General features: G+C 45.8%; 1 protein-coding gene across 1 annotated transcript in view; it reads left to right on the forward strand.

Moving 5' to 3' along the window:
* IGFBP2 (insulin like growth factor binding protein 2) overlaps positions 1–20065 on the forward strand; it is a 108024-nt gene that overhangs the window by 83018 nt on the left and 4941 nt on the right. Inside the window, exons 2-3 of the mRNA XM_054044362.1 lie at positions 9541–9764; positions 15131–15271. Of these exons, the coding sequence (XP_053900337.1) occupies positions 9541–9764; positions 15131–15271 (365 nt within the window). The remainder of the gene's footprint in view (positions 1–9540; positions 9765–15130; positions 15272–20065) is intronic.

Consider the following 20065-nt stretch of genomic DNA (forward strand, 5'->3'; position numbering starts at 1 on the left):
TTAGGCTGAATAGCAGTTCTGCCATATCTTCAGGTTCAGAATGACACATCTCAGAAACTCTAGTTCACACGACTTGTGCAGTTATTTGGTCGCTGGCAAAAAAAATGAATGAGTCCAGCGGAATGGCGGGCGGCACTGGGGCCTGTGATACCAGGTTGACCTTTTAGCTTCATGACAAAGAGCCTGGGGTGGGGAAGGTTGGGATGGTTTCAACACACACTAGTGAAACGCCGGGAATTCTAACAAGGCAGTAGAGGGGAAAAGAAATAAGTAAGGTTATTTTGTGGTCTTTGTGAATTGCCCAGTTTGATTTTGGAAACTCTTAAGGACTGAGGAATTAAGACGAGAATCACCATGGAAATTGTACAGGCCCAAACACCAAGGATCACACGTACCTGTGCGAATAATTATATTTATATAGAACATTTAATATATAATATATAGTTATAACAGAGGAAGCAGGGACAGAAGCTTGACCTTGTAAAGTTAACGGCTTGTTTGATTCAGGTGAAGCCTCCCCGTGACTAACAAGTAGCTGCTTTATTGAGGATTTTAAATGTGGGGTCAAGGGTCAAATGGGGAAATTGCAGTCCAATTATTTTAAGCTGGGCTGTGGCAATGGTATTAAAAGTAATTAGTTTATTTTGGGCTGGGGAAGATTGCAGCTTCTTTAAGGCGATTCAGAACAGTGTCAAGGAAGCGCAGTATGTGCTTCAACATTGAGGGAGAAATCTTTTATGGCATCACTGCCAGGGAGCACAGGGCGGGAGTTAGGCCCAATTCAGCAAAGCATTTAAGCACATGCTTAAAGAGAAGCACATGCTTAAGTGCTTTGCTGAACTGGAGCCTTTGAGCGTTCACAGCATCAGGACTTGGCTTTTCGGTCGCCCTTCACATCTTCAGAGCACTCCTCCTCACAGTGTCCTGTAAAATAGGGAAGTAGTGAAACTGGAGGAGAGGAGCTTGTCCGCAGCCCCACACAAAGTGGCAGAGCTAGGAATGAAACCTGGGAGTTGCTGCTTCTCAGCTGCGAGCTCAGTGCAGTAGATTGTGCAGTAGATTGTGCAGCCTTTACCAGAGATTTAGATTTGCAGAAAGTGTTTGGCAAAGGTTCACTTGAGGGTTAAGGTCTTAGCTCTGCAGTTACATGCTAGGGTGGAAATTCAGCTGACTGGTTAGAAGAGAAGGGACAATGAAGAAGAAAAAGAGCAACTACAGTGGTAATTTTTTTAAATGAGAAGATGTGAGAATAATTTGCTGGATGCTCCAGGGATTTCATAGAATCATAGAATATCAGAGTTGGAAGGGACCTCAAGAGGTCATCTAGTCCAACCCCCTGCTCAAAGCAGGACCAATTCCCAGCTAAATCATCCCAGCCAGGGCTTTGTCAAGCCAGGCCTTAAAAACCTCCAAGGAAGGAGACTCCACCACCTCCCTAGGTAATGCATTCCAGTGTTTCACCACCCTCCTAGTGAAATAGTTTTTCCTGATATCCAACCTGGACCTCCCCCACTGCAACTTGAGACCATTGCTCCTTGTTCTGTCATCTGCCCCCACTGAGAACAGCCGAGCTCCATCCTCTTTGGAACCTCCCTTCAGGTAGTTGAAGGCTGCTATCAAATCCCCCCTCATTCTTCTCTTCTGGAGACTAAACAATCCCAGTTCCCTCAGCCTCTCCTCATAAGTCATGTGCTCCAGACCCCTAATCATTTTTGTTGCCCTCCGCTGGACTCTTTCCAATTTTTCCACATCCTTCTTGTAGTGTGGGGCCCAAAACTGGACACAGTATTCCAGATGAGGCCTCACCAATGTCGAATAAAGGGGAACGATCACGTTCCTCGATCTGCTGGCAATGCCCCTACTTATACAGCCCCAAATGCCGTTAGCCTTTTTGGCAACAAGGGCACACTGTCGACTCATATCCAGCTTCTCGTCCACTGTGACCCCTAGGTCCTTTTCTGCAGAAAATTTGAATTGGGTCCTTACTTAGTCATTCTCTGTACAGAGTAAATGACGAGGATAATGAGGTACTGCAAGCAGGATTTTCAGGTTTGCAGTTGGATATAAAAGGGTTAGGTCAGAAGTTCCCAAACGGTGGCCTGTGGACCACTTTTGGTCCATGGAGAGCTGGGTGGTCACATGATACTGGCTCGTCTTCCATATGTCCATCTGTACATCCCATTAAAAGAAAGCTAACAATACTTAAATCCTTCCCTAATGTTGTTTTTCCATGTAAGCAATTGCTGTAGTTGCCATAGGGATGCTACATGGCCATGAATGGGAGAAGTGTCCACGAGACCAATTCTGAATGACCTTGGGTTAAACAGTTCAAATAGCAATCGAGGCAACACACGCTGAGTTGCCCGTTTTTTGTTTTCTTTACTTCACTGAAGGTACATGTCGGGCTGATCAAACAACTGTTCTTTCAGATCCATTTCTTGGCTGGTATGAGGTTGCATCTTTCATCCAAGCCATTAATCTAGACCTGGCTCTAGAATATGCGATGTAGTCCATGCACAGAGTTCAGATTCATAAGGTGGCATCAATCATGCATCATCACACGTTGGCTCCTTCTTTGATATGGGGAGAGCACATATCTGATCTTGAAAGAGATCCAATAACTGGAGAGGGAAGATGAGGGCCTGGGATGACCTCCCCTCTCCATTGCCTTTGCTCCAAATGCTCATTATTTTACACTGAACTGCTAGTGCCTTTGCTGAACAGTAATTGTCAAGTCCGTGAGCTTTGAAGGATTTTAAATTGTTTCCTGTGGAAGGCTACAGCCAAAGGAGAGCACTGGGTACCCTTTGGATCACCCCTGTGCCAGCAGCCCGGGACAAGAAGAGGCACTTGCTAAGCAACAACCAGCCAGAACATACCGTTCTCCTGCTTAATCATTCACTCCCTGCTTGCATAGATAGGCTGTACAGAGCAGACAGTAGAAATAATGGGTTTTTATCTAGTGCCTTTCAACCAGAAGGATCTCAAAGCACTTACAAATGATGGGTTGTTCACCAGTTCTCACACAGGCAGCTTTTAAACACCTTTTGACTTAAATGGGAGTTTGATGGATGCCAGGACTGCAACATCAGGCTGTGTGAGTGAGTGTGCATGCATGTGTAACGGATGATTGTTTAATGAGTTCCATCAACTAAATCACACAAGGACTGTGCAATCCTAGAGAACATCATGGAATCTGCCCCAAGGACCTCACAAACTAAACTAGACAAACAGTACCGTTCAGATACATCAATGGTGGATTAAAACCCTTCTCTGAAAGCAGTGCAGGTTATGGATAATAGGGTTCCTTCTGTGGATCATCATGGGACCAGTGTGCTTTTAAGGAGGGATTTGAATGAAGAGAGAGTAGGTGTGTGGGGCACAAGACAAGGGAAGGAGTCCCAGGGAGTGCATGGAAGACTTGAATGGGAGAAGGATACAGGAGGGACATTTTAGAGTCCAGCTTGGGGGAACAGGTGGAAGTGAGAGCTGAGCAGTGGAGGGCACTGCATTTGGGATTTGTTGGAGTGGAGGGCACTGCCCAACCTTGATGGTAAGAATGAGGATCTTGAGTTTGATGGGGAGGACAAGAGGATTCAAGGAAGGGAGTAACACTGTCTGGGCAGTGGGCAAGGAAGACAGATTTACTAGCTGCATTTTGTATAGGCCACACAGGAGGAGGGCAGTGGTCAAGGCCAGAGTTTGTCAAAGTATGGGTCAGGGGGTTTGCAATGGAAACAGGGAGGAGATGTGGATTGTAGAGGAAAATGTGACAGTGTTTGGTAAGAGCCAGAATGTGGAAGCAGAGGAGTAGGGTTACTTGAATCTGGAGCCTGCATGATAGGGAAGATAATGGGAAGGGAGGAAACAGGAAACTAATTTTTTGCCGTATTAAATTTGAGAGTGCATTAGGACATCCAGGGGGAGATGATGGAGACTGGACCTAGGGGGTCCAAGATAGATAACACAATGGGGGGCACTAGATTTGAGTTATTGGCAGGAAAATGGTAACCAAAACCACAGGAGTTTGAGGCGGATCCAAAAGAGACTATAAAGGGAAAAGAGGCTCAGAGAATGGAGTCCGGAGGGATCTATCTGGACATTGGTGGTAGGAGCCCAAGGAGACTCTGAGGAGGCAGTCTGACCGGTACATGGAGAATCAAGAGAGGACAGCACTGTCGAAGCCAAGGCAGGAGAGCGAACGGAACAGGAGGTAGTAGTGACTGAAAATTAGCACATAGCTGAGGATAAGAGATGAAATTACTGCAGCAGCTTCAGGTGGCACATGGCCCCATCACACAGCAACACTGCACGATACTTTAGAACAGGAGGGGAGGGTACCGGATCCAATTAAGGGGAAAGGGGCCTTATCCCATTTCCCGCAGCAGATGAGAGACCATGGTCCAGGTGACACAAGCTCTTCCCTGGGAAGGTGTGAACCAGGAATCCGTGATGGGAGCAGAACTCATATTCGTTCTGTGTCGGTTATAAACCCAACGGACTGCTTGAAAATAGAGCATTTCAGATGACTTGTGGGCAAGCGGGTGAATCTGACATTATGGTTATACCGTGCCACTGAGTGAATGTTTGGGCACCACAGAGGCGGCATTTCGGGGCAGGACTTTCCGCCGCCTAGGGCGGCAGAAAAGCTGGCGGCACTCCTGACTTCAGAGGTACCGGAGTTGTAACAATTGTAACGGTTTTCTAGAGAAGACCGGGTGGAATATAAAAGGTGACACGCATCAAATCAAAGCCTGGTGTTTGTGAGCAATGTCCATGAGCAAACAAGTGGGGGCTTTTGTGTGGGTGAGTGTGTGTGCGTATGATTACTGCTGCCAACTTCTTTCTCGGCTATCTGAATTCCACATGAGCAAAATCTGCTCTGGAGCCACCGACAGGAACCTTTCCCCAGGTTGCTCCTGAAAACGCTAAGATGGCTTCGGAAGAATCAAGGGGACAGCTGGACGGGTGGGTGTGATGTTTGTGCTCTTTCTCCCGCCCCCCCCTTTCCAGGTAATCTTTCTGCAGACATCCCTATGGCTTTCATTCAAAAACAGCGTCAAAAAGACAGCTTAGCTCTAAATACTGGCGCTTTGGGCATTTTGCTCTGCCTTGATTTCCTATTTATAATGCCTCCCTTTTTGTCTTTGTGGGTGGGAGTGTAGCTAGTGATTAGAGCAGGGAATGAGGATTCCGGACTCCTGGGTTCTCTTCCTCAGTCACTGATTTGCTGTGTGTCCTGGTGCAATGCACTTAACGTCTCTGTGCGTTAGTTTACTGATGTGCAATATGGGGACAATAGCTCTCTTGGGGGGTGTTGTGAGGCCTAGTTAATTAATTGTAAAATGTTTTGATGTCCTCAGATGAAATGTGCGGTAGTAAGCAGAGTGCCGTTATTAAAGAGAAAATAATGGATAATTTTTGGCCTCTAAGGCCCTGATCCTCCAGTGAGTTCACCATAAGCAGCTCCCTGTGCAAGTGTAGAACCCCACTGAAGTTAGTGTCTCTGGGTGAGTGCTGGTGTCCATGTGAGTGGAGTTCCTTGCAGGACTGGGGCCTACATCAGCACTTAGGCATTCTGTAAACATGTGAGGTAGACAAGTTGTTGAATTTGTCACAGTGCATGTGAGCTCTTGCTAAAGAAAACAAATAGACACAGAATGGTGCTCCAAGGAAGGACAGTAACCAATTGCATGCTGTCCAGGCAGCTCATGGTTCAGGTTGGAGCTGTTGCCCTGAAGAAATGCTATTGGCACGAGTCCAGCCTGCAACTCAGATGCGTTTGGAAACGGATAAAATTCGTAAACGGTGTCATAATAACAACGCTTTTTGTTACAGTGAGCCTGATTCTGAGTGCCTCCGTGTTCTAGAGGGGTTCTACCTGAGCCCTCTAGAGAGCTGGAATTGGCCTCCCAAAGACTGAAGCAATGGAAATTGGTGCCTGCTTTTGGAAGTTTTGGTCAGACTGTGTAATGCATTACAGACATTAGCTGATGTACATTTTAAATATGCTTTAATTGCAGCCAAATCTTAATCTTATTGAAGCTAATGGGAATTTTCCATAGAGAAAGCTGTAAGAACTCATTTTCTTGGCACACAGGCAGGTATTCCATGGACTCCACATCAATGCATATTCGGTAGAACTTCTATCTGCTTTGACTTCTGCCACAAGTGACCCCGCCCAGTGTGAAACACTCTACCTTTTGATCCAAAAGAGAACAGGAGATGTTTTCCACACGCCATATGAAAAATGAAGAACTATAAAACATAATTGTTTTGAATGTTAGCACTGCTTTTTTTAGTAGAGCTATTTAGTGTAAATTGAAATTGGTTGGCAGAAGGGTGTATGACAAATGGGTTCGAGATGTATCACAAAGGCAAACCAGTGCTTGCCCCACCCAATACTTCAGGGTCAATGGGTGGCATAATTGGTTCCTGGATAGATGCATAATGGTCTTCAAAATGAATCGCTTCTCTCAGGCAGCATTTAAAAAAATATTTGGCTGTAAAGAGTCACTATTTAGCTCAAAGTCTGTTTGCTCTTCCAGCCTTGAGCCCTTTTTCTCTCTCAGCTTTTCCTGTTGCATCCTGACTCCTGCACTGGGGATGTTTGCTTTCTCTTTGAAATGGAGGCTGTCAAATGTAATCCTAATCCAATCCAATCTGCCCCATGCGCGTGTGCACACACATCTTGAACATATTACAAGTATTAAAGGACTCCCGTTGCTTTCCAAACATGGGCCATCTTCTCTGCTTCTTCGTTTAGCTCTTATTTCTTCGGTCATTGTAGAGCGAAAGTCCTTGTTGCTGACTTTTAACGCAGTGCAGCAGCTGGGAACAAGGAAAGCCAGCACCGTATGTCCAGCCAGCTCTTCAGAGGCCACCAGCAAATACTCCATGGACCATTGGGGTCTACCAAATATAGTTTTAGAACCCCGATCTAGGGAATGGAAAAAAAACAGGCTGGTCACTTTGTCGCTTCCTCTATTGAGGAACAACCTATGCAAAGAAGCATGTCGCCCATGATGCTCTGAAAGAATCAAGATCCGAACTTTGATTATGGTGATCCTTCCTCCCGCCCCCATTACCCAGCTGCAGGTCCCCACCTCACAAGAGTTTTACTCTGATGTCCATCAGCTGCATTGTCAGGCCACAACTTTGACAAGAACTGGAGCTGAACAGGGACCCAGTACAGAGTCTGCAGCCCTGCCCTAAGAAAAGTTGCAACCGCTTGCACATAGCCCCCGCAATCAGCCCCAGGTAGGGCATGTTCTAGGAGTCCAGTCCAAAGGTGATGAACGCAAGGATCACCATGGACAGATCTGCGTCGGAGAGGAAGGGATGCAGTCTCTACCAACTAGAGATTTCCGGCTCCTGCTGCAGTTAAACTCTTATGATCACATTGTTTCCAAAACCATTCTCTCCCATCTCCGGCGTGTGCGCTCACATCCAATGTTTTCTTTGGTTTTATATCTGTTAGCTTTGGGAATAAAAATTGTATGAAAAGATCAGAAGCAGATTTTGTGAATGAACCAGCTGACAAGATGTTTACCATCTGGCCTTGTTTTACTAGAACAATGCTTACTTGGGCAAATTTATCTATATTTCAGCAAGAAGCAGGAAGCAACAGGAGTTGATCAGGAAAGGACTGGCTGGCCCTGCTTTGGATTTTCTTGCTTTACATTAGCTCGTGCTCATGTTTTTTTCTGAATGAAGCAATGGAGAAGCTTGAGTGAAATAGCACCATTTCATTTTCTCTGTCTTAAATCCTGACCTTATTGGCAGGCACGCCACTCATTCTCAACTGTAATTTACCAACATCTAGAGTTAATTATGTCTAGGAAATGGGTAAAACTTGGTCGTGTTTTGAGTTCTGCTTTATAACACGAAAAGGCTAAAATCCTCGAAGGGCTTTCAGAAAGCTGGGGTTTGGCACAATATTTTTCCTTTAATTCTATTCATTTCAAAGGCAATTTAATTTGTCATTGTCCCCCCACACCATCATATGTTTCTAATTAAATTGGAGACCTTGATGTGTAAACAATTAAGATTATTATTAGAAAGTAATCCTTGGCCAGCTCCTAGGATGGCACAGAGAGCATTAAGTTATTATTTTCTCTGTGTCCTGACAGCACACTTGTGTCCTGAGGTAACATCATGTTGTGGAAATATGTAAATGTTTTACAAGCTTAGTCTCCTAGGAAGCAGGACAGAACCATAAAATTATAACAGTTCACAGAACAGTCCTAGCCCATGCGCCTATATTCCATCACACACAGTTCTATCATTACTTCACTTTGTGTCCATTGCTGACATCCAAAATGCTGGATTGCTTAAAGTGAAATTGCATCCAGATGTAAACACGAATCCCAGATTAGTTCAGGCTTTAGTTACTGATGTTTGCTGACGTGCTGTAGGTTTTAAAGGCTGGAGTCCTACATTTGGTTCTTTACATGTTGAAAGATACTGTATGCATGTCTTTTTTGAGATGAATAAGGCCTGGCTTTTGTCACAGCAGTAACTAATATGTGCTCCAGGTTCTGAAAGAATGGGGAAAAAAATCTACCAAATATTAGACTGGTTCATGGGTGTGCATTCCACTACTCGCAGATGAACTGCTCCTCTGTGTCTCCACAGCACTGTACTGCCAACAGTTAGTGGAGGTTCTCTTTTAGCACCGAGACTTGTCAGGGCTTGTGCCTTTGAGGCAAGCTGGAGAACATGAGTTCTACCCCCACTGCTACGGCATAATGGCTGTGGTTTGCGGCAGAGTGACAACCATGACCTAGGTAGGAATAGATGGATCACAAAATGTTACACATTCTGTTGTAGGAGAACCCAAAGGTGTGCAGAGTTTTGGAGTAAGCCCAACTGTAAATTTGAGTTTTCTTGCTGCTTGAGTCTGATATTGCTAAATTGTATTTTAGGTCTTGACGCTGAAAACAATGGCATGTTTAGCCCAAAGCACCTGCACTTGTGTTGGAGTGGAGAGAAGTAGCCAAATGTAGCATATTTGGTTGAAGTTGGACCTGTCAAGAAGTATCATTGAAATGACAGGTTCTACCAAAAAATTATGGCACTAGTAAAACAGTGGCGGCTATTTCTGAGAACAGTCTTGAACATTTACTTTAACACATGTGGAGTAAGTATTCCTGTAGATACACTGGGTGATGATAGATAGACCCAAAGTATCGTTACTAATCACTTCAGTTTTAAGCTTTGAAGCTGAAATATAATTGGCACCGTAAACCCAACTGGACTTCTGATGGGAAAAGTACATGCCTAAGTAAGTAATTTAGAAGGGCAAAATAAAACCAGCAAGAGTAGCTCAGAAATGATTTCCCCCTCTGCTCTAAACTGTCTTTTAGAGAGGTAATTACACCCTAATGAAAGGAGCAATCCTTACTTTCCAGATTAAAGGGCTAATGTGATTTTAAATTTGGCATTTGTGGCTTGGTAATGTGCCAGCCTTGAAACAATCCAGGAAGGAATTGTGTGAATGATTGAGATTTTTCTTTACCTTCCTTCTGTCTTACGCAGACAATGGTGAGGACGAGCCTGAAGAAGTCTTTACGGGGAATTATGTGGATGGCACACCCGGGGTGGTGAGTGGAGGTGGCGGGAGAAAGCCCATGAAGCCTGGCATGAAGGAGCTTGCGGTCATGCGAGAGAAAGCGAATGAACAGCAGAGACAGATGGGCAAAGCCATCAAGCACCACCACAACCATGAAGAGTTGAAGAAATTACGGCCATCATCCATGAGGGTCAGTTGGCAAAAACTGTGTGTTAATGGGGGTGGGGGGTGAAGGGCTGGGAGAGAATCATCATTAGCCTGGTTCCAGCTGCAGACTCCCAGGGGAAAATGTCAATCATTGCATTTGCAACAAGCATTTTTTAAAAAGGGCAAACAAATGAAGCAAACATTTGTTTTGGCCTGAAACTGGGCTCAAACACACAAATAATGAACTTTGTGTGCTAGTGAGAAGGCCTTGCTTTCCTTAATTCTATAGCGTTATGCAGCAATGCACTAAAAGGGATGCAGAATATCCCCCTTTGTAGGAACAGGACCTCTTCCTCCTAAACAGCAGTAGGTGACAGTGGTGTGAATTGGCTCCTTGTCCAAGGCTTGGTTTCTCACACCCTTTTCTCTAGATGACTCCAATGAACATCCCTGTGGGAATCTTTGATTTATCCTTGTACAGTACAGGTTCACTTCAGTTTACTGAAGACCACTGTAGCCCACCACATGGTCATCTGCCCTCACGGCGCCCGATGTAGATACGTTTACTAGGTGAGGGATTTATGGTAAAGGACACGTGGCGAGCTTCATGGTCTGCAGAGAAAGTGACCAATAATGATCTTGTCTCGGACCCCACTTAACGTCAACCCGGATTTGATTGACCACAAAGGCAATGGAGCCTTCGGAACCGGTTTTGTACCGGGCATGGAATTTGTGCTGCAGCAGAATTTCGCTGGTGTTTTAGAGACCGTCCCCTATGTCAATGTGGGCAGCCACAAACCATGCCGCATACTGTTGAGGACTGCAAAATGACTCCGTTTCCTGGAGGCCTTCATGCCTTGAACTTGGTTGATAGAAATGCTGTGGCTTGGCTTTCCCAGATTGCATACGCCAAATAATAAATAAATCCTACAGGCAATGATGGCGCTCTATAAATTGGCCAGTGGGCTGTCATCTTCCCTATAGATTCATGCCCCACAGATCCCAACAGGCCATGGTCCTCCTTTATGTCTGCAGGCTGCAATTTCTGAATTACAGAGGAAGAGCACTGTAACCTGCTACATTTGGTAAAAGTCCTGTCCCCAGTGTTCATGGCCTTAGAAGAGCCAGTACAATGCTTCTGTGCAAGGCATTGCATCTAGGCTCGGGGAAGTCCTGTAGGGAGTGTAGACCTGCATGGTATGTGTGGGCCAGGGGAGGGAGGATGAGCCTATGAATCTCCAGCTGTATGGATCCATCAGTCTTCCGTCCCATATTGGAGGCTTGATTGGAGTGTGTAGGGTTGGCTGAAGTAGCCTCTGATGAGCAGCTCTGCCTATATTCTGCAGCCTGGCAGGAGAAGATTCCTCCCTCGTCCCCTTTCCCATGTTGTGAGGATGTGTCTCTAAGGATCTCGATAAGTGGCCACTTCGTCCCTCTAGTGGACAATTTAGGTGTAGCTGTTGTATAGTATTGTCATGTTTCAGAGTTAGGCTTGGTCTACACTAAACCCCCAAATCGAACTAAGGTACACAACTTCAGCTACGTGAATAACGTAGCTGAAGTCGACATACCTTAGTTCGAACTTACCGCCGTCCAGACGCGGCAGGCAGGCTCCCCCGTCGACTCCGCATACTCCTCACGGCGAGCAGGATTACCGGAGTCGACGGGGAGCACTTCTGAGTTCGATTTATCGCGTCCAGACTAGACGCGATAAATCGAACCCAGAAGTTCGATTGCCTGCCGCCGAACCAGCGCGGTAAGTATAGACAAGCCCTTAGTCTGTATCCGCAAAAAGAACAGGAGTCCTTGTGGCACCTTCGAGATCAAAGCAAGTTCGATATAACGCGGTTTCACCTAGAACGCGGTAAGATTTTTTGGCTCCCGAGGACAGCGTCATATCGGGGTAGAGGTGTACCTGCCAAGCAGGGGTTTAAACTGCTGACTCCTGCAGAATTGAAGCTTTCATTAAAAACATTGAATTGCCAGGGTAAATCTAACCGCTGCAGTGCTGGGTTTGGGCATCTAACACTACAGGAGAATGTTTGTTTAAATCCAGATCCAGGTGAGGTTGAGGGGGCAGCACAGAATACACAATTCCTGGAGCGGGGCAAAGGTGATTTAATGCTGCCTTTCCATCTCGGTGTCTGGGCAGGTCTGGGAGCCAGCATGACTTAGAGTGTAAACTAGAACAGTTCCAAGGGCAGAGCACCAACCAGTCCCCCCTCACCCAGCCTAGGAGACTCCTTCAGCACACCTCTCTGAAGGGCTCCTTTTTTTGGACACCCTTCCCTGGTGCTGGGGATGTTAGCCAGCTGCCAGTTATGCCAGCTTTGTGTCTTCTTTGTGGTGGCTCAGATGCCACAAAGGGGCTGCAGTGGAGCCTGGAATCGGGCCCTTCGTTTGGGGTGCAGGGGGAAGGATGACGAAAACATGTCCACTCCTAGTAGGGTCCGTGAATGCTCCCTCTCTTGCTAATCAAACCCTAACTTGCAGTGCCTACGCTGTGCGAGTGTCCCTTTAGGGCGACACACGTTCTTCGTGGGGGGGGTAAATCCTGCTCACCACTGGGGTATTGGAGAGGCTCTGAGCCTGGTGGAACTGGGGCAGTTTTGCTACATAAACCCCCTGGGCACCGGGAAGCCCAGATCCCCTGGGACTCCTTCCACCGCCCTGTGCAGGGAGCTTGAGGAATAGGTGGGCTTAAGGAGGAGTGAAGACAAAGCCAGCAGGTCCATTGATATGCAGATCCTCTATTAATCTCCCACCCCCATGGCAGGGGTTTCCGCCATTTTTGTGTGTGCGTGCGCCACAGCCCTGAGGCTGGAGAGTGAAGAATCTTTCTACCCCCTGATCCTCAGCAAGTTCCCCTGCCCCAAACTGAGTATGCTGCCTGGACACAGGAAAGAGAATTTGCCCCTAAATGATCCTGGATATCAGTCAATTCACTGGTTTAGTTCCCGCAGCAGAAGTGAGAATCCCAGGCAGTCTCTGCTCCCTCCAGCGCTGACTTTCCTAATTCAGTTTTTGATATTCTCAGGTTTGCTGAGTTGAGGCGATACAGGCCACTCCGGTGCTCACATCTTTTGGATCATCCTGGAGCAGCCATGTTACAAGGGGCTTTCCTCCCGTTCTGTATGTTTATAGTTGCTAGAAACACTGATCTAGTTGGCTCCTGCCCGCTCTGCGTGGCCTTGTGCCGAGCAGAGTTTGAGTCCCTGAAAGTTTTTGACACGGACTGGCAAAGTAGAGCATTAACATTGTTTTAAGACTCACTCCAAAGCGTTTGTGCTCTGGGAGCGTGTGAGGGGCCTGGGGAGCTCGCTCCTCATGGGTGGCCTTGCATTTTCCAAATTGAAGGGGAGGTAGAAAAGGGAAAGGGTGGCAGCAAATGGCAGGCTGTGCCAAGTGATGGAAAAATGTAGCTGATTAGTAGGGGCTGTGGGAAATTGTGCAGTCAGACATTCCTTGTATAATGGGCCTTGGAACTACCCAAAACCCAAAGAGGGAGGCCACAGGGAAGAATCACTGGAGAAATATAGTCTGATGTGATTCTCCTCCAGTGCCATGTAACCTACATAGAGGGGAGGTAAATCGAGTTACTTGCCCTTCTGTGCTACAGAACTCTGCTGGCTGACTTAAGGTGTCTGCACAGACCATGAATTCATATCCTTGTAAGATACAACAGCTGGACTTTCTATAGGAACACTCTAAATATGAAAAGTGGAAATTATAATAGGATTCACTTTCTTCACTCTTCTTAGGAATCAAGTACTAGTCTTCACCATAAGACAGCTACACACACAGAATTAGCAATTACAGTTTTCTTTTTACCGAGTAACATTCCATTACAGCAAATTCCCAGGCACCCTAGCTAAACTAACATCACTAACTAGAGATTTATTTTCCTTGAAAATGAACAATATAACACAGGGCCTAAATCCTAAAATATATATATTTAATAGGGCTGTCAAGCAATAAAAAAAGATTAATTGCGATTAATTGAGCTGTTAAACAACAATAGAATACCATTTATTTTAAATATTTTTGGATGTTTACTACATTTTCAAATATTTTAATTTCAATTAAAACAGAATACAAAGTGTACAGGGCTCACTATATATTTATTTTTGTTTACAAATATTTGCACTGTAAAAAAACAAAAACATTGTATTTTTCAGTTCACCGCATACAAGTACTGCAGTGCAATCTCTTTATCATGAAAGTTGAACTTACAAATGTAAAATTATGTACCAAAAAAACTGCATTAAAAAATAAAACAATGTAAAACTTTAGAGCCTACAAGTCCACTCAGTCCTACTTCTTGGTCAGCCAATCACTCACACAAACAAGGTTGGTTACAATTTGCAGGAGATAATGCTGCCTGCTTCTTGTTTACAATGTCACCTGAAAGTAAGCACAGGTGTTCGCGTGGCACTGTTGTAGCTGGCGTTGCAAGATATTTACGTGCCAGATGTGCTAAAGATTCATATGTCCCTTAATGCTTCAACCACCATTCCAGAGGACATGCTGATGATGGATTCTGCTTGATAACGATCCAAGTAGGGCGGACTGACGCATGTTCATTTTCATCATCTGAGTCAGATGCCACCAGCAGAAGGTTGATTTTCTTTTTTGGTGGTTTGGGTTCTGTAGTTTCTACATCAGAGTGTTGCTCTTTTAAGACTTCTAAAAGCCTGCTCCACACCTCGTCAATCTCAGATTTTGGATGGCACTTCAGATTCTTAAACCTTGGGTCGAGTGCTGTAGCTATTTTTAGAAATCTCACATCGGTACCTTCTTCACATTTTGTCAAAATGTCACTGAAAATCCCAGCCTGCTGCAGAAATGTTTGTAAAGAGCTGTGACTTCTGTCAATGTGAAGCCCCTGCACCCCTAGTAAACTTGGCTTAAAGACCAAGCTGTTGCTGTGGGTATTTTATTGCCAGTGAATTCAATCCACGGGCAGTTTCTGTTAATCTATCCGGGGAAATACAAGCAAAGACTAACATTAAGATGATTGCGTATGAAGGCTTGATTGCTGTATGTAAGTACACATGCTAATATAGTGGCAGGGCAACTTGCCAATATGTCACAATGTTTGAGGGAACCTCTTTGAAGGTCGAGCGACCTTGACAGAAGGCCCCGATACGAAAAATCAGCAGTGCTGGTAAATGCTCCAAGTGCCTCTGAAGGGATTTTTTTTTTCTTTGATTGTTGAGAGCAACCTGAAGGCTGTGATGAGTGAGAACTGTGAAACAATACCTCTTCCTGCTAGGTGGCTGTCAGGGGCCTTGACCTTACCCTGCATACGTCAGAGAAAGGGGAAAGGATTTGTCCTCTCTTTTGTTTTGGCTGAAACCTGCTGTTTCCCTAATTTTTTTTTTTTCCACTTTCTTGGCCTTTTTTCAGACCCCCTGCCAGCAGGAATTGGATCAGGTCTTGGAACGTATCTCAACCATGCGTCTGCCAGATGAGCGTGGCCCGTTGGAGCACCTCTATTCCCTGCACATCCCCAACTGTGACAAGCAAGGCTTTTACAATCTCAAACAGGCAAGTGTGGAGAGCTGCTGGGCTATCCTGAGTGCATGCCACTGCAAGCCGTTCAATGTTGCTTTGAGGTCATTGTTCAGCTATTCCTGCATTGGAGGACGTGGGCGAACAAAAGAGCAACTCACACCAGCCCTCAACTTGTGTACGTAGGTGCTGCCCTGGGAGAACATGGGTCCTAGCATGCAATGCTTCATCATAATCCTAGAATATTAGGGTTGGAAGAGACCTCAGGAGTCCATCTAGTCCAACCCCCTGCTCAAAGCAGGACCAATCCCCAACTAAAGCATCCCAGCCAGGGCTTTGTCAAGCCGGGCCTTAAATCTCTAAGGATGGAGATTCCACCACCTCCCTAGGTAACCCATTCCAGTGCTTCACCACCCTCCTAGTGAAATAGTGTTTCCTAATATCCAACCTAGACCTCCCCCATTGCAACTTGAGACCATTGCTCCTTGTTCTGCCATCTGCCACCACTAAGAACAGCTGAGCTCCATCCTCTTTGGAACCCCCCTTCAGATAGTTGAAGGCTGCTGCAAATCCCCACTCACTCTTCTCTTCTGCAGACTAAATAATCCCAGTTCCCTCAGCCTCTCCTCGTAAGTCATGTGCTCCAGCCCCCTAATCATTTTTGTTGCCCTCTGCTGGACTCTCTCCAATTTGTCCACATCCCTTCTGTAGTGGGGGGACCAAAACTGGACCATAGAAGCCAGGCCATACGTCTAGATAGGAGCTAGGGACATGGACTGTCGTTTTACTTAGCATTTATATGAGCCCGAAGAGCCCTAGCTGGTCACAGCTAATCTTTCCCCAGGGGCCGGTGCGGGATTATTCCCTAGTGCTGTGTGCAGGCTGCTCTTAAAAGTCCAGAGCAATTGGGCTTCCACCCCTTCCTGTAGGAGACCATCCCACAGCCTTCCAGATCTCACTGCCTGAACGTTTCTCTGGATCTTGAGTCTTAACTTCCTCTTTCTTCTCATCCCAGTCCTTTGGGTTTATAACCTGGGGTGTGCAATCATTACTTTCTCTCACAAGCCCTTCCCATGCTTGTGTAAAGGTTATCAGACACCACCCATTAACTCCTTTTGCTCTCCCCCATAAACCAAGTCCTCCAGCTCCTTAATCATAGCAGCATTGTTTGATAATTACTTAGACGTATGTTTGTGCTGCCCTTTTACTGCAGAGTTCCACACTTACATACTTGTGACTTGGCACAGGAAGGAGGAACGGTTTTAGTCTCCCATTCTCCCCCAAACGGGGGAGAAAAATGAAATGTTCAGACCTTTGGTCTGATTGGGCCCCACTAAATTGTGGGGGGGAAAAAAGAGGGCAATTCTGTGGTGTGTTGTACAACCCTACAGACGCCCTAGCCGGTGGAAACCCTGAAGGGATGACGATAAGTTTTGGGTATCAGGATTTATGCCAAACATCAATCGTTTTCTACCACAAGAGTGATGTCGATTCCAAGTTACCAGGATTCTGTGAAGGATGTTGAATTGGAGTCCTGGGGTACATCCTTTCACAGAAGCTCAGGGCTGAGATCTGTCACCCTTCTGAAGAAATCCACTGGGCCCAGAGTCCACTAAGTCAGTAGATGGGTTTGACCCCTTGGCTAGTGAGTTGTAGTAAGAAAGGTGGTTGGGCCATACAGGAAAAGGATGACTTTGGCCGGATATGCCCTCTGCTTTTAGCATTTATATTGCACCCTTCATCCCCTACATACATATAGCACCTTTGTTGGGGGCCCCAGCACCCAGCGTTATCACACCGCTGCACAGGGAAGGAAAATATTGGCCAAGGACACCAGGGAAAACTTCAGCTTTTAGCTCTGGGATCTTTAATGTGCATGCAGAACAGACAGACACAGCCCGTTCCTGTACCCACCACCAGACTCGGGGAATAAGCCTCAGAAAGAGGAAGGACTGAGCTGGTCCTTCCATGTCTTGAACCTGTGGCTTTATGGTGTCAGGGTGTTTTAGATACAGTGCTTTAACCACAAACACAGCCTCTTTGGCCATAATAATAGAAGGCTCCTTTACAAGACTTCTAGGCATGAGTAACATTGTGGTGTGCAGCTGTTAGCAAAGGTAGCGGCAGACACCGTGCAGTACTTTTCAACACCTGAAGGGGGAGTAGGACTTTTGACAATTCCCATTGGCGTTGCGACTGGAGAGCTAGACCAGAGTCCAGCTGTGCTATGTAGCCGGGTTAGGAATCACTTTGCATGCCCTCCCTCTGTAGGGGAACTGGGGCAACTGGGAGGCCCATTATCTTTTTGCTCCTGGGTGCATGTACTGCATTGTGAATAAACACGCACTGGGGCCCCAGCTGAAGAGGTGGGGCCTAAACATAGATTGTAATTCCATCAATGCCAGGACAGGGGGATACACAGAATCATTGTGCGTGTTTGGCAGCCCAGTCTGCTTGGTGGTGCTTAAAAACAAACGATTAAGAAATTATTATGCTCTCTGAGTTGTGACTATTTCTGAATTGTTTATGAATCTTGACTTCTGCTGTCATTACATGGTTAAAACATAATTAGTATTGCAGGGGATTTTTAAATTCCTGCTAGTGCAAAAATGTAAGTGTATACACTTTAAAAAAACCAAGAATGTGGAATTAAAGGTTAATAACTATCAAGACTGATAAAGATGCAAAATTGTCCCTCCCCACCCTGAATCCATAGTCACTCAGGAGTATCATGACTTACTGTGCAGTACACCATGGCCATGTGGAGCATCACAGAAGCCGCGGGGGATAGAACTCACATCTACCCTGCTCCGGAAGGACAAGTCCCTAGCATATAAATTCAAGGAGCCTCTCCATTAGATTTTATCAGTATAGGGCTTCTGACACACAGCTGAGCAGTTCTGAGTCCATTCAATAGAGGGCAATGCAATACGTACACATACTAGCCATCTCCTTACAGTTCAGCATATTAGCCTCAGCAGTGTTTAGTCTCTGGCTCCACAGAGAGCTGATTGGGGTGGGAATGTGTCGTCTTCTGTATTTGGAAACCACGTGCTACCAGTTGGGTGCTAATATTTAAAGGAATATTTAAAAAATAATTTTCTAACTGCCTCTTTCCATGCAAACCCGTGCCATGCATACCTGTCAAAGTGAATGCAATTAACCATCGATCAGTGCAGTCAGTTAGAAGGTAAACCAATCTGGATATGGGAAACTGTTATAAAGGACAATTTTCCATTCAGCCAAATTCTTACTACAGGCTTCAAAAAAGCATTTATCAGCAGGGATCGAGAACAGGCTCTATCCACCAACATCGGGTGCTCTTGAGAGGAGGCATTAGGTGCACTGGAGCAATCTATGTTCAATGCCTACATCTCCTCCTTTAATCTAAATTTACCTTGTCTCACTAATAACGTGGGACCATCACAGCTACACCAACACGGCATGCGTGTCTCTCCTTGTCCTTTGTAACAAGAAGGGATTGGCCTGAACCCTCACTGCTACTCCACATCCCCGAGCCCATCAGATCCCCAAGGGCTATCTTTGTTCTGCCCTGTTAGTCACCTGCTAGTGCCCATTGAAAGTGTTTCAGGGGCTGGCCCCAGGAGGCATGATGTAATAGCCCCGCAAGGGATAATGAACAAAGAGGAGATAGATAGTGGGAGGACCAGGGTTAGGACAGGAAGAGATTTAGAGCTGTTTTATTACACGTGCATTTGATCAAGTGCTTGGATATTGCATGGTATTTATTTCGTGGGGCTGAGCAAGGAAAGCGGAATCTATATATACACTGATAATTATAAGAGGAAGGGAGAATCAGGGGACAGGAGTGCGGACGACTCGTAGTCAAGTAACATCCACTAGACAAAATAGCTGCATCTGTTGTGTGGTGTAGCACAAAGCGTTTCGCCTGAATGTTGTCCTAGGATAAATGTCTGCTACTTTGAAAATCAGCCTCTTGACTTTGTGCCTGCCATTCATCTGTCAGCCGGAGACCAATGTGAACTTCGGCCACCAGCCTGCCCCAGCCCCTCCCCACTAACGGGATTTCTGTGATCTTGTAAGCTAGCAGGGTCCGGTGAAAGGCCTACACACGGAAGAACAGGTGCTGCGGCCCAGCACAGTGTTAGGGGATTATGTGCTATGGTGATGGGTGGGAGTAGAAAACCCTAAGCTCGGGAAAAGCAGTGTTGGTGACTCACTCATTGGCACTCTTGCTCTGAATCAGGTTTGAAATTGGGAGTGTCACCAGCATGCAGTCTAGTTTTAAAATTCCCAAAGAGTCTTCCATCACTTTCCTTAGACCTCCGTGATAGGAACCATATCCTGTCATTCAGTTTAATTTTTTCCTTTCATTATTTTGTTCCATTATACATGTGTGTCACTCCAAATAATTCCTCCTCCTCAGTGTCTCACCCTTCAAAGATAGCTGGGCAGAGATTCTTTTAATCTCTCTATAATACCTAGCTCTTTTATAACACTTTTTATCAGCAGATCTCAAAGCACTTTACAAACAAGATCAATCCCCATTTTACAGGCGGGAAAACTGAGGCACAGAGCAGTTAAGTGAGTTGCCAGAGGTCACTCAGCAGGCCAGTGGCATAGCTAGGAATAGAACCCTAGTCTCTTAAATGCCAGTCTACTCTTCTAGCCACTAGGCCATACTGCCACTCATCAATCAATCCCTCCACCTCCTCCTCATATCTGTTGTTTTTCTCTCTACTCCCTCCTATCTGTGCAGTATCTTCTTTGTAACTAGAATAACATGACAATCTTCCCTCCAATCCCTGCCAAAAACTGAAGTGAACAAATGAGCTTTACTCCCTTGCC

This window comes from Malaclemys terrapin, chromosome 11 (assembly GCF_027887155.1).
Source record: "Malaclemys terrapin pileata isolate rMalTer1 chromosome 11, rMalTer1.hap1, whole genome shotgun sequence".
In the NCBI taxonomy this organism is placed as follows: domain Eukaryota; kingdom Metazoa; phylum Chordata; order Testudines; family Emydidae; genus Malaclemys; species Malaclemys terrapin.